Here is a 13,936-nt window from a genome sequence, read left to right as displayed (position 1 = left end):
TGTACTCCTTTTCTTTTTTATTTAAAGAGTTCACTCTAAGCACCACCCTACCTTTTGTCCCTTTCCTCTTTCTCCATCTATCCTCCACTCTCAATTTACCTTCCACCAAAAAATTATCTGATATTCCCCCACCCTCTCCCCTTAGCACATGTACATCCTTAACTCTTCCTATCATACTCCTATTTACCACTACATAATCCATTAATGCTCTATCTACCACCCTCTCCCATGTGTACTTATGCTTGACTTTCTTCCAAAACACTGTATTTGCTATCATCAACTCTCTTTCTAGACACATTTCAACCATCAACTCTCCACTACGATTCTTTCCTGGAACTCCACATTTCCCAACCACTCTATCAATTTGACCATTTCCTACCCTAGCATTAAAGTCTCCCAGTACTATTACATTGACATTTCTCCCTAAAACCTCTATGCACTCATTTAAATCTATCCAAAAAGCCTCCCTTTCTTCTACACTCTTCTCACTGCCAGGCCCATATACACTTACAAAGACCCACATCTCCTTTCCCAGTTTTACCTTCATCCACATTATCCTTGAGGAAACCTCCTTCCACTCCACTACACGTTAACCTATCTCTTTACTTACTAAAATAGCCACCCCTTCCCTCCCTCACCCTCTCTTCACTCCTGATGACCTCCCACTTACACTCCCAAACTTACACTCGCCCTTCCCTCTCAACTTAGTTTCACTCAAAGCCAACACATCCATCTTTCTTCTCACAAACATACTACCTATCTCTTCCCTTTTACTCTCATCTGTACCACATCCACGCACATTAAAAGACCCAAACCTTAGGGTGCTGGTCGGAAAACTCCCAGACCCTCTTATGCCTCTACTTTTTCTTTTAGGAATGTCCCCTGTGGGGCTACAAGGAGAAGGATGCCTAGTCCCAATCCCTGTCCCTTTCTTCTCACCTCTTACGATCCGAGAGGAAATACTTGCTGGCAGTATTCTTTTCCCCCACCACAGAAAATGAATACTCAGAGAAATGGTACAGGACAGCAGCAAGGGGTTGGGGGACAGCTAACAGAGGGACAGTCGTAGTATAAAAGTGTCATAATTTCTCTATGAACAGAGTTTTCCTCTATCATAGACAAAATGATGTGTGGCTCTGGTCCATAGGGGTGCCCCATATAGACCCTAAATTATCAACTGCATGCTACTTTGCCACAATAACAAGCAGCCAATACCCCAGAATAAATAATGTACATTAATATTCCTCATGTCTAAATTTAGTTCACAAACATATACATATACCAAAGGCTTTTTCCCACTTACATGGGAGGTAGCCAAAAAACAATGGCATAGAAACCACTCCCACCCATTCCATCCCCTACATACTCCACTCCCCTCCCTCTTGGCACCTCCTGGATGATGAGTCATCCCTGCATCTTGTCCACTGCCCTGGGTCAGAAGAAGTGTCTGAAGAAACAGCACTTCCATAGCAAGGCCGCTTCATTAAATCAGTGACCCCCTCTCCATTCCCTCATGCAGAAAAGGAGAAGATGGGGAGAAATCCCTTTGGGCTGTGTCAATTTATTTCTCATACATACTCCCTCACCCCCATCCCCCACCCACTCCCCCTCATGCATCACAGCATCATCCATACACAACAATTCTCCATTCACCCTTATCTTCTGTCTTTCCTTAACAGACATTCCCCTCTTTTCCAATGCCCCTTTTACCCACTCCATCCATCTCATCCTAGGTCGACCCCTCATGTTCATTCTTTCCACACCTCTTTTACTAATCCTTCTTCACTCATTCTTTCCATGTGTCCCAACCATCCTAATACTCTTTCATCAACCCTATCTCCCAACTACCTTTCCACTCCTGTTCTCCTCATTTCTCACTCTATCCAGCCTAGTAACCCCTATCATACTTCTCAGGCATTTCATTTCAAACACATTAATACTCCTTCTCTCTTCCTCTCTTATGTTCATGTTTCTGTCTCATACAGTGCTGTCGGCATAATCACTCCTTCATACAATTTCCTCTTAGCATCCATTCCCAAATGTCCATTTCTCATAACACTTTTTAATCCCCCAGGTATTTACTCACTTCTCTCAATCTACATTCTACTTTCACCCCAACTCCTCTCTTTCCTGCCACATTCGTGCCCAAGTATATAAAACTATCCATTTCCTCCACTCTCTCTCCCTTAACCCCTTCCATACGGTGCCGCACACGTAGGCGTCATGGACTTAGATCTCGGTGGCAGCAGCCAATGCCAGCCGTACGACGTGTCATAATAATACTCGCATCATAAAATATAGTCACCGCTTATATCGATCGTTCTCTCTTCCCCCGTGAATTTTGATAACCATAGAAAATGCGATTACAAAAGAATTAGAAAGAATGTCAATATGGAGGGGCGACTACAATAAATATAATCAAGACGCCGATATGGCAGCCTCGCGAATACACTCGCTCCCCATGACGCCTACGTGTGCGGCACCGTATGGAAGGGGTTAATACTCACTTCCAATCTGCTGTCACTTTCTCCCCTTGTACATCTCATCACCTTAATTTTACCCACATTTATCTTCAACTTCACACCTTCCCAAACTCTGTCACTAACTTCCTCAACCCCTCTGATTCTGCTACAAGCGCAGTATCATCAGCAAACAACTGGCTTATCTTCTACTTTTTCTATTTTCTTTAACCATTTCCAACCCCTGATTCACCTCTCGCACCACCCCATCCAGTTATAAATTGAACAGCCAAGGTGACATAACACATCCCTGACGAAGTCCCACCTTTACCTCAAACTACTCACTCTCTCCATTTCTAATCCTAACACAAGATCTACTATTGTAAAAACTCTTGATTACTCTTAACAGCTTTCCTCCTATCCCATATATCTGCAATATCTTCCACAATGACTTCCTGTCTACCCTATCATAAGGCTTTTCAGAATCCATAAAAGACCCAAAAATATCCTTACCTTTTTCTATAGCTTTCTCACATATGTCTTACCACAAAAATCTGATCTACACAACCCCTACCTGTCCTAAACCCACACTATTACTCCCTGTTCCTCTCCTACCACCTCCTAATCCTCTCAATAAAGACCCTCCCATAAGTCTTCCCAACTACACTTAACAAACTGATCCTTCTGAAACTACTACACTCACACTTGTCCCCTTTTCCCTTGTAAAGTGAAACTATACAGGCACTCCTCCAGCACTCTACCCTCTCTTAAACAAAAATTAAATAACCTCACTAGCTAGTCCACCATCACTGTGCCTCCTTTTATCAGACATTTTGCATGGCATCCATCCAACCCAGGTGCCTTACCTGCTCTCAACTTAATAGGTGCCTTCACTCAATCTTTCTTTATTTCTCTTCTATTTTCCTCACTTATGACAGTCATTTTCTTACCGCTTCCCACTGTAACTACCTTTCCCTCCCTATCCTCCTTCACATTTAGCAACTCCCTAAAATAATCTGCCTACCTTCTTTTCAATGCCTTCTCTTTCATTATCATCTCTCCATCTGCATCTTTTACCTTTTCTTCTCTACTTGATTAACCTCCTCTTCCTCTCTTAATTTCCTTCCAATTTTTTTTTTATTACTTTCAAAATTTTCTGTCTTACTCCATTTCACATCTGCTCTCCTCTTTCCTCCTTTCTCTTATGCTTTACTTCTCTTCTCTTTACTTTGTACCTCTCATATGATTCCCTCATCTTAATTTGTGACCAATCTATGATGGCCTGCTTCTTCTCTTTTACACCCTTTGCTTCCTCATCCCACCACTCACTACCCTTCCTTCTATTTCCTCCTGTCCTCCTTCTTCCACATACCATCTTTGTACACCTTATGACTCCCTCCTTGAACCATCCCCATTTCTCCTCCACTCCTAGTTCTACTCTATCCTTCACTCCCTCCCACTCCTCTCTCAACTTCTTCTTATACTCCTCCTTTTCTTTCTCATTTAAGCAGTTCACTCTAAGTACCTCCCTACCTTCTGCCCTTTTCCTCTTTCTCCATCTATCCTCCACTCTCAACTTACCTTCCACCAGAAAATAATCTGATATTCCCCCACTCTCTCCCCTTAGAATGTGTACATCCTTAACTCTTCCTATTATACTCCTGGTTACCACTATATAGCCCATTAACGCTCAACCTACCACCCTTCCATCCACCATCCTCTCCCATGTGTACTTATGATTGACTTTCTTCTTAAACACTCTATCTACTATGATCAACTCTCGAGACACATCTCCACCATCAACTCTTCACTATGATTCTTTCCTGAAACTCCATACTTCCCAATCACTCCATCTATTGGTTCATTTACTACCCTAGCATTAAGGTCTCCCAATACCACTACATTGACATTTCTCCCTAATCCCTCTATGCACTCATTTAAAGCCATCCAAAAAGCCTCCCTTTCCTCTACAGGCCCATATACACTTACAAAAAACCATATCTCTTTTCCCAGCTTCACCTTTATGCACATAACTTGGAAGAAACCTCCTTCCACTCCACCACACATTTACCTATCTCTTCACTTACTAGTATAGCCATCCCTTCTCTCCCTCGTCCTCTCTTCACTCCTGAGAACCTCTCAACTACTCTCCCAAACTCACACTCACCCCTCCCTTTCAACTTAGTTTCACTCAATGCCGACACATCCATCTTTCTCACAAACATACTGCCTATCTCTTCCCTATTACTCTCATCTGTACCACATTCACACACATTAACTCCTACAGTTTCAGTGGCATACAATGTATGCTACAATTGTTTTATGGACTGAGCGTCAGTGGCATACATCATATGCCACAATTTCAAAAATTTGCAAAAATTAGGCATTATGTCAAGGGTCAAATCTATGGTAATGACCAAGTACATCCACTGGCTATAAAAGGCACCCAATTTTTTATTTATTTATTGACAAAACTGGCAACCCACTCCCTTCCATGCATCACATCATCATCCATACACAACCATTCTCCAGTCACCCCTATCTTCTATCTTCTCTCTTCCTTCATCTAGAGACATTCCCCTCTTTCCTAATGCCACTTTTACCTCATCCATCCATCTCATCCTTGGTTGCTGCCTCATGTTCACTCCTTGCACACCTCTTTTACTAATCTTCAATCTTCTCCCCACATCCTCATTTCTCATTCTATCCAGCCTAGTAATTTCTACCATACTTCTCAGGCATTTCACATCAAACACATTTAACCACTTCAATACGATGATGCCTATGTAGGTGTCATGAAGCGTGACTAGGTACACGAGGATGCTGGCATCAGCATCTTGATTATATATATATATATATTTTGCAGTTGTCCATGAGTTACCCCCAGATTCTGTGAACTGGATCGATCTTGTTTTCTGTGTTTATTATTACTCAGAGTAAAAGAGAATGAGTAATACATCAACGACCTCATATTTTATAATGTGAGCGAAGGTCGAGGAGATGGAGGGTCGAGTCCTGCCACCGGCGAAGTTGAACCAAGGGCATGGTTCATTAAATTCCACGCTACAAAGTCCTCTGTAAGGGGTACCGTCCTAGCCTTCTGATGGGGGGAGTTTGTGACATTAAACCATATCATCATCATCATCAGTATGATGAATCGTACATGTGGCAGCTGATGCTGTGCATGAAAATTTGAGTTGTACTGAACTGATTAAACACTTATGTTCCCTGTTTCTGTCCCATACAGTGCTGTCAGCACAATCATTCCTTCATAAAATCTCCTCTTAGCATCAATTTCCAAATGTCTAATTCTCATTACACTTTTTAATCCCCCAAAGCACTTACTTGCTTCTTTCAATCTACATTCTACCTGCACCCCCACTCCTCCCTTTCATGCCATATTTGCACCCAAGTATCTAAAGCTATCCACTTCCCCAGTCTCCTTTAATACTCACTTCCAAATTGCTGCCATCCTCTCCCCTTGAACATCTCATCACCTTACTTTTACCCACATTTATCTTCAACTTCCTTCTTTTGCACACCTTCCCAAACTGTCACTAACTTTCTTAATCCCTCCTCTGATCCTGCCACAAGCAATGTTGTCAGCAAACAACAACTGGCTTATCTCTCACTTTTCTCTATTTTCTTTTGTCCATCTCCAATCACTGGCCCATTACCCTTGCATCTGCCTCTTGCACCACCCCATACATGTATAAATAGAACAGACAAGATGAAATAACACAACCCTGGCAAAGTCCCAACTTTACCTCAAACCACTCGCTCTATTTCTAATTCTAACACAAGCTCTACTACTTTCATGAATACTCTTAACAGCTTTCCTCCTATCCCATATATCTGCAATACCTCCCACAGTGATGTGACTTCCTGTCTACCTTGTCATAAGACTTCTTCACATATGTTTCTCACATATCTGCCTTAGCACAAAAACCTAATTCATGCGACCCTACCTATACTAAACCCACACTGTTCTTCACCAATCACTCCCTCTGTTCCTCTCCTAACCCTCCCATAAGCCTTCCCAACTACACACTACAAACTGATACCCCTGAAACTACTACACTCACAGTTGTCCCCTTTTCCAGGCACTCCTCCAGTCCTATGACAAACATTAACCACTTCCATACGGTGACGCCTAGTAGGCGGCATGAGGAGCAAGTGGGTACGCGATGATACCGACGTCGGCAACTTGATTATATTTATTGTAGTTGTACCTACGTAACCTCCATTCTCTCTAAACTGGCTTCACCATATTTTCTATGGTTATCAAAATTCACGACTTTATTTTTTATAATGCGATTATTATGACGCAACATTGCACGTCGGGCAGCTAATGCTGCCAGACGTGCGATGTGCCCCGGAGTGAAGAGGTTAAACAATATCACCAGCCAGTCCACTATCACTGGACCTCCCTATTTAAACACTGCATGACACCCATCTCACCCAGGTGCCTTACCTACTTTCATTATTTTAATCTGCTTTCATCTTATCTTTCATTTATCAGTCATTTTCTTAGTGCTTCCCACTACAACTACCTTTCCCTCCCTATCCTCCTTCACATTTAGGAACTCCTTAAAATACTCTGCCCATCTTCCTCTTACTGCTGTCTCTTCCATTATCATCTCTCCAATTGCACCTTTTACCTTTTGTTTTCCACTTGATTCACCTCCTCTTCCTCTCTTAATTTCCTTCCAAAACATCTTTTATTACTTTCTAAATTTTCTGTCATACTCTTATCCCATTTCACATCTGCTCTCTTCTTTGCCTCCTTTATCTTATACTTTACTTTTCTTTGTATCTCCCATAAGATTCTCTTGTCCTATCTTGTAACCAATCTGTGAATGCTTGATTCTTCCCTTCTACAACCTTCTTTGTTTCAACATTTCACCATTCACTACCATTTCTTCTAGTTCCTCCTGTCTTCCTTGTTCCACATACCATCTTTGCACACCTTGCAACTCCTCCACTCTTAGTTCTACTCCATCTTTCACTCTCCCACTCTTCTCTTGGCTTTTTCTTGTACTCCTTCTCCTTTTCAGTGGACAGGATGCAGGGATGACCCGTCATCCAGGAGGTGCCAAGACAGGAGGGAGGGAGGAGGGTGGAGGGAACTGGAATATATGGGTAATGAAATGGGTGGGAGTGATTTCTATGCCTTTTTCTTTTTGGATACACCCCGTGTAAGGGGGAAAAAGCCTTTGGTATATGTATGTATGTACTTTAAGCACCTCCCTACTGTGGAGTAGTGTTATAAGGGGCCCTGGCGTTCGACACGAGCAGGGCACCATAGGGTTACAAGGACTCTTTGGGCACAAGGCCCTCATTGATAAATATGTAGGACGTGGCATAGTTTTCCCTCTGCGCAGGGAATACGACGTTACCCCCACGTCAGTCTAGAACTGTCCGTCTTACTGTGAGCATGTAGCTCTTCTATTGTGACTCACCTCTGTACATATAACCCACTGATTAATAGACTCCAAACATCCCCCCGCATTTCTGCTGCACACATGGCACAGTGAGTATGATACTTGTAATTGCTTGCAACATGCAACAGTGAAACATGGGACGATACGTGAATCAGTGGTGCGTACTGACGGAACTAGACCGATAGGCGACAGTGAACACGCTGGACCACGAGTGCAGTGCCGATACAGTGAGCATGCATGGGACCGTGCAAAATTGCGTGATAGTGATAGTGGCGTGCCTCTGTGCACGTAGTGGGGCGAACAAAGAGGCCTTTGTCCCACTGCTCCGCCCTGCTAGCTGCGGACGTTCGTGTGGCCAAAGCAGGCCACACGAACAAGGCCTTTGTCCTGTCTCGCCCTGCTCACTGCAAACGCCACCCGCGTGGGGCCTAGCTGACTGGCACAGGCCACACCCACCCAGCTTAGGAACTGGCACACCACCTCTGCTCCCCCGTGGCAATTACATCACCACAGGAGGTGACACCACTGCCGCCCACTGGAGGCACTGACGGGGACCATCTCGGACGCCCAGTAGGACCTGCACGCATGCACCGTGTCACCATGCAAGGGGTCCCCTGCCAGACGCACGCACTCTCCGCCCCTTCTCCCGGGAGGACTGGCACCTGCCGTCCTAATGCCTTCCGGGCCATCACCCTCCATCACCTGTCAGCGCCCACGATGCGCTGCCCTTCGCAGGTGTGTAAATCACAGGGATAGGCCCTCAGCACCTAGGCATGTTGGAGATATTAAGAGCTCTGCAGCCGCCACTCTCAGCACAGACGATGCTTTCGACGTATCTCACGTGACCCCCCCGCCCCTCATGAGAACCCACTGGCAAGCCAATGCGACGCCCCTCGCCGCCTGCACACCCAGGCCGATACTGTTCGCATTTCAGATTCAAGCGAAGGAAGACTGGCTCAATGGTGCAGCAAGGTATCGTCACGCCCGTCGTAAGGCGAGCTCTGTCGTCGCCGCCCGTGCTGGTGCCCTTTGAGCACCGGGCCGCCCTCTCCGCTCGGCAGAGGACCTGCCGTCCTCGTGCACGGACCTCCCTCGATTCCGCCCCCAACGCAGTTTACATGCAGGACTGAAATACCGTGCACTTCTGCCTCGTCCAGTGTGGCCCATGGTTTCCGACGGACGCCGAAACCCGATACGCCACTACCACTGGAGACGCTTGCTGCCATCTGGGCTGCATCAAATGCAAGCCATGCCCATTTGGATGGCCCCATTTCTCGTGGATGATGGACCATCGTTCGTTCATCCCCCCCTCCTCATGTCAGGAGCGCTGTCACTGGCAATACTGGCACTTCACAGTGATGACCCGTCACCAGCTGCCTACACCGACGGAACGCTCTGAAGACTACTGGCCGCGGCATGGATAAGCCCCGCCTACGGTCACCCGCTGACCTGCGTGACCTCCAGGCCCCCATCCGACCGCCGTGCCCTACCCAACTCCATCCCTCTGTATTGGAAGCTCTGAAACGCCCTTCCTGCCGATGAGGATTGGCGCTGTCCAACCAGCGCCTTGCTGCTCCGCCGTCTACAGGAGCGACCACCGGCCTCCGGAAACGCCGCCCCGTCGCTTCCTATCCTTCAGTGGAGGACTGGATCCCCCCACTTCCGCCTCTGCCGCTCGCCCTGGCTTGCGGGTAAGCATTCCCCTCGCCATGGACGTGCGAGCGCAGAGGGTGGGGAGGTGTGGTGTAGCGTTATAAGGGGCCCTGGCGTTCGACATGAGCAGGGCACCATAGGGTTACAAGGACTCTTTGGTCACAAGGCCCTCATTGATAGATATGTAGGACATGGCATAGTTTTCCCTCTGTGCAGGGAATACAACGTTAACCCCACATCAGTCTAGAACTCTCCGTCTTACTGTGAGCATGTAGCTCTCCTATTATGACTCACCTCTGTATGCATAACCCACTGATTAATAAAGACTCCAAACATCCCCAAGCGTTTCTGTTGCACACACCTACCTTGTCCTTTTCCTCTTTCTCCATCTATCCTCCACTCTCAATTTACCTCCCACCAAAAGATAATTTGATATTCCCCCACTCTCTCTCATTAGAACATGTACATCCAAAACTTTTCCTACTCTTCTCCTGGTTACCACTATATAGATTAAAGCCCTATCTACCACCCTTCCATCCACCACCCTCTCCCATGTGTACTTGTGCTTGACTTTCTTCCTAAACACTGTATTTGCTATCATCAACTCTCTAGACACATCTCCACCATCATCTCTCCACTACAAATTTTTCCTGGAACTCCACACTTCCCAACCACTCTACCTATTAGTTCATCTCCTACTCTAGCACTGAGATCTTTCAATACCACTACATCCACATTTCTCACTAAACCCTCTATGCACTCATTTAACCACTTCACTACGGGCCAAAACCCCACGGGCAGCATTAGCTGCCAGACATACAATGTTTCGTAATAATATTCTCATCATAAAAAATAGTCACTGCTTATATCGATCGTTCTCTCTTTCACCCGTGAATTTTGATAACCATAGAAAATGTGATGAAGACAGTATAGAGAGTATGTCATTATGCAGGGGCAACTACAATAAATATAATCAAGACGCCGATATGGCAGCCTCGCGTATCCACTTGCTCCTCATGCCGCCTACGTAGGCGGCACCGTATGGAAGGGGTTAAATCTATCCAAAAAGCCTCCCTTTCCTCTACACTCTTCTCACTACCAGGCCCATATGCACTTACAAAGATCCACTGGGTCGGAAAGAGACCTAGGAGTAACTATCTGAAATGACATGACACCAAACATGTCAACAAATTAGTAGGAAAAATCTTTTAAATTGTTAAAATCAATGAAAGTAGCCTTTGACTACATGGATGAAGAAATGGCAAAAAAAAAAAAAATTACTAATTACACTTATAAGACCAAAATTGGAGTATGCTGTGACACTATGGACGCCTAGTTCTAAAAAAAAAAAAAAACATATACCAAAGGTAAGGGGGAAAAAGCCTTTGGTATATGTATATAGAAAGAATTCAAAGAGCAATGACAAAGATGACACCAACACTCTCCAATTTGACATACGAACAAAGATTGGATAAACTAAATCTACCAGCCCTGGAACAAAGAGAAAGAAGTGATTTGCTAACCATCTACAGAATTATGAAAGGGATGGAAATTCTTGATAGAGATGACTTACTAAAGTGGGACAGAAGAAAAATAAGAGGACATGAGAAGAAATCTAAGAAGGACAGTTACAGAAGAGATCTGGAGAGAGAGAAAAAAAAACTTCCCACACAGAGTGATAGATATCTGGAACAAAATGAATGAGGAAACAGTGAGTCCTAAAACTATACAAGATTTTAAGAACTAAGTAAATACTTATCCCTTCCCAGTTTCACTTTCATCCACATTAACCTACCACATTTCCTGTGGTAGGGGAGAAAGAATACTACCACTGAGTGTTCCCACTGGAGTCATAAAAGGCAACAAAAATGGGAAAGCCATAGGACTAGGCATCCTACTCTCTGTAGCCCCAAAGAGGGCATTCCTAAAAAAGCTAAGGCACAAGAGGGTCACATGGAAAGAATGGATGAAAATTAGTAAGAGGTGTGGAAGGCAGAGGTTGAAGGAGTAAACATGAGATGGATGGATGATGTAAAACGGGCAATGGGAAAGAAGGGAATGTCTGAGGAAGGAAGGGAGAAGACAGAAGATAGGGGTGAGTGGAGAATGGTTGGGTGTGATGGTGTGATGCTTGGGAGTGGAAGTGGGATAGAGAGATGAAAGAGTATGTGTAAATGATATTTTGATGCAGCCTGAAGGGATTTCACCCCATCTTCTCTTTCTCTGAATGAGGGAATGGAAAGGGGGGTCACCGATTAAAGGAAATGGCCTTGCTGTGGATATGCTGTGTCCTGCTGCATTGCTTCTGACCTAGGGCATTGGTTGAGATGGGATGACCCATCATCCAAGAGGAGCCAAGATAAGAGGGAGGGGGGTGGGTGAAAAGGAGTGGAGTACGTGGGGATGGAATGGTTGGGAGTGGATTTTATGCCTTTGTTTTTTGGCTACCTCCCTTGTAAGGGGGAAAAAGCTATTGGTATATGTATGTATAAGAGGGTCTGGGAGGAGCTTTCCAACCAGAACCCTAAGGTTTGAGTCTTTTAATGTATGTGGATATGGTACTGATGAGAGTAAAATAGATAGGCAGTATGTTTGTGAGGAGAAAGATGTGTTGGCATTGAGTGAAACTAAGTTGAAAGGGAGGGGCAAGTTTGAGTTTGGGAGTGTAGTTGGGAGGGTGTCAGGTGTGAAGAGAGGGCAAGGGAGAGAAGGGGTGGCTATACTAGTTGGCAAAGAGATAGATAAGTGTGTGGAGTGGAGAGAGGTTTCTTCAAGGTTAACTCATAATCATGAGAGAAAATATATGCTTGACTCAAAATAAATAGCTAAATTGATGAGCTGTAAGAGAGAGGGGTGCTGGATGTGTACGTGATGGGAGATAGATGACTAGGTCATCCCTTTCAAGGGGAAAAAGCTTTTTGGTATATGTATATACATTACATTATATCTGATATAATGTAGACTGAAGTACAATGTAAACTTACCCCCAGATATTGTGAGCTCTTCTTGTTGCTTCAATTTCTCGTGCAGTAACACCCACTTCTTCTTTCTCATTACCAAGCAAGTCATAATATTCTCCCTGGAATGGAAAAAGTAAAATGTAAATTTTATAATTTCCTACCAAAATACCACAATCTGGAAACTCTGGGTAGAGCTGGTGAAAGGTCAAGAGCTCCATGCCCTCAATTCCTTGTGTTGAATCATTGATACATTCACATCATCAGTACTACATTGTATTAATAAGTATAATCATAAAACTTGATGAATTCTTAAGAAAAGGATGGACTTTACACCTCTTCATCCTCATCTTCGTCTCCTTCATCATCATCTACTTCGGCTTCTTCCAGGAAATAATCTGATACCATTCCTCTTTTCTTTTTCTTTCGTGGACGATCATCATCCTCTTCTTCTTCACTGTCAATTTCATCCTCCTATAAAAAAAAGAAGGGTTTTAGATTAATATAAATCTTACATACATATACATATACCAAAGCTTTTTCCCCCTTACAAGGGAGGCAGCCAAAAAGGAAAAGGCATAAAAACATTCCCATCCATTCCATCCCTGAATACACTCCACACCCCTCCACCCTCCCTCTTATCTTAGCACCTCCTGGACGATGGGTCATCCCTGCACTTTGTCCACTGCCCTGGGTCAGAAGCAGTGTCGCAAGACACAGCACATCCACAGCAAGACCGCTTCATTAAATTGGTGACCCCCCCCCCCCTCTCCGTCCCCCCATTGCATAAAAAGAGAAGACGGGGAGAAATCCCTTTGGGCTGCGTCAAATTTTGCTCACACATACTACCTCACCCCCCATCCCACAACCCATTCCACCTCATGCATCACATCATCATCCATATACAACCATTCTCCATTCACCCCTGTCTTCTGTCCTCTCCCGTCCTTCCTCAAAAGACATTCCCCTCTTCCCCAAAGCCCCCTTCACCCCATCCATCCACCTCATCCTAGGATGTCCCCTCATGTTCACTCCCTCCACATCTGCCTTCCATACCTCTCTTACCAGTCTTTCTTCACTCATTCTTTCCATGTGTCCAAACCATCCTAATACTCTTTCGTCAACCCTATCTCCCAACTCCCTTTCCAACCCTGTTCTCCTCCTCACCTCCTCATTTCTCACTCTATCTAGCCTAGTAACCCCCATCATACTTCTCAGACACCTCATCTCAAACACATTCAAACTCCTTCTCTCTTCTTCTCTTATGTTCCATGTTTCTGCCCCATACAGTGCTGTTGGCACAATCACTCCTTCATATAGTCTTCTCTTAGCATCCATTCCCAAATGTCTATTCCTCATTACACTCTTTAATCCACCAAGGCATTTACTCGCTTCTCTCAATCTACATTCTACCTCCACCTTC

The 13,936-nt window shown here is 44.7% G+C and overlaps 1 protein-coding gene across 2 annotated transcripts in view; it reads right to left on the bottom strand.

Moving 5' to 3' along the window:
- Positions 1-13,936, bottom strand: part of Spt5 (Transcription elongation factor subunit Spt5) — a 188,025-nt gene that overhangs the window by 152,288 nt on the left and 21,801 nt on the right. For both annotated transcript variants that reach the window (XM_076199318.1, XM_076199317.1), the window contains exons 4-5: positions 12,850-12,987; positions 12,541-12,635 (exon numbers count right to left, since the gene is read on the bottom strand). In XM_076199318.1, coding sequence (XP_076055433.1) covers positions 12,541-12,635; positions 12,850-12,987 — 233 coding nt within the window. The remainder of the gene's footprint in view (positions 1-12,540; positions 12,636-12,849; positions 12,988-13,936) is intronic.

This window comes from Oratosquilla oratoria, chromosome 16, assembly GCF_046742065.1.
Source record: "Oratosquilla oratoria isolate Oo_2021 chromosome 16, ASM4674206v1, whole genome shotgun sequence".
NCBI classification, from domain to species: domain Eukaryota; kingdom Metazoa; phylum Arthropoda; class Malacostraca; order Stomatopoda; family Squillidae; genus Oratosquilla; species Oratosquilla oratoria.
The sequence above is the reverse complement of the archived record's forward strand: the minus strand, read 5'-3'. Positions and strand labels throughout refer to the sequence as shown.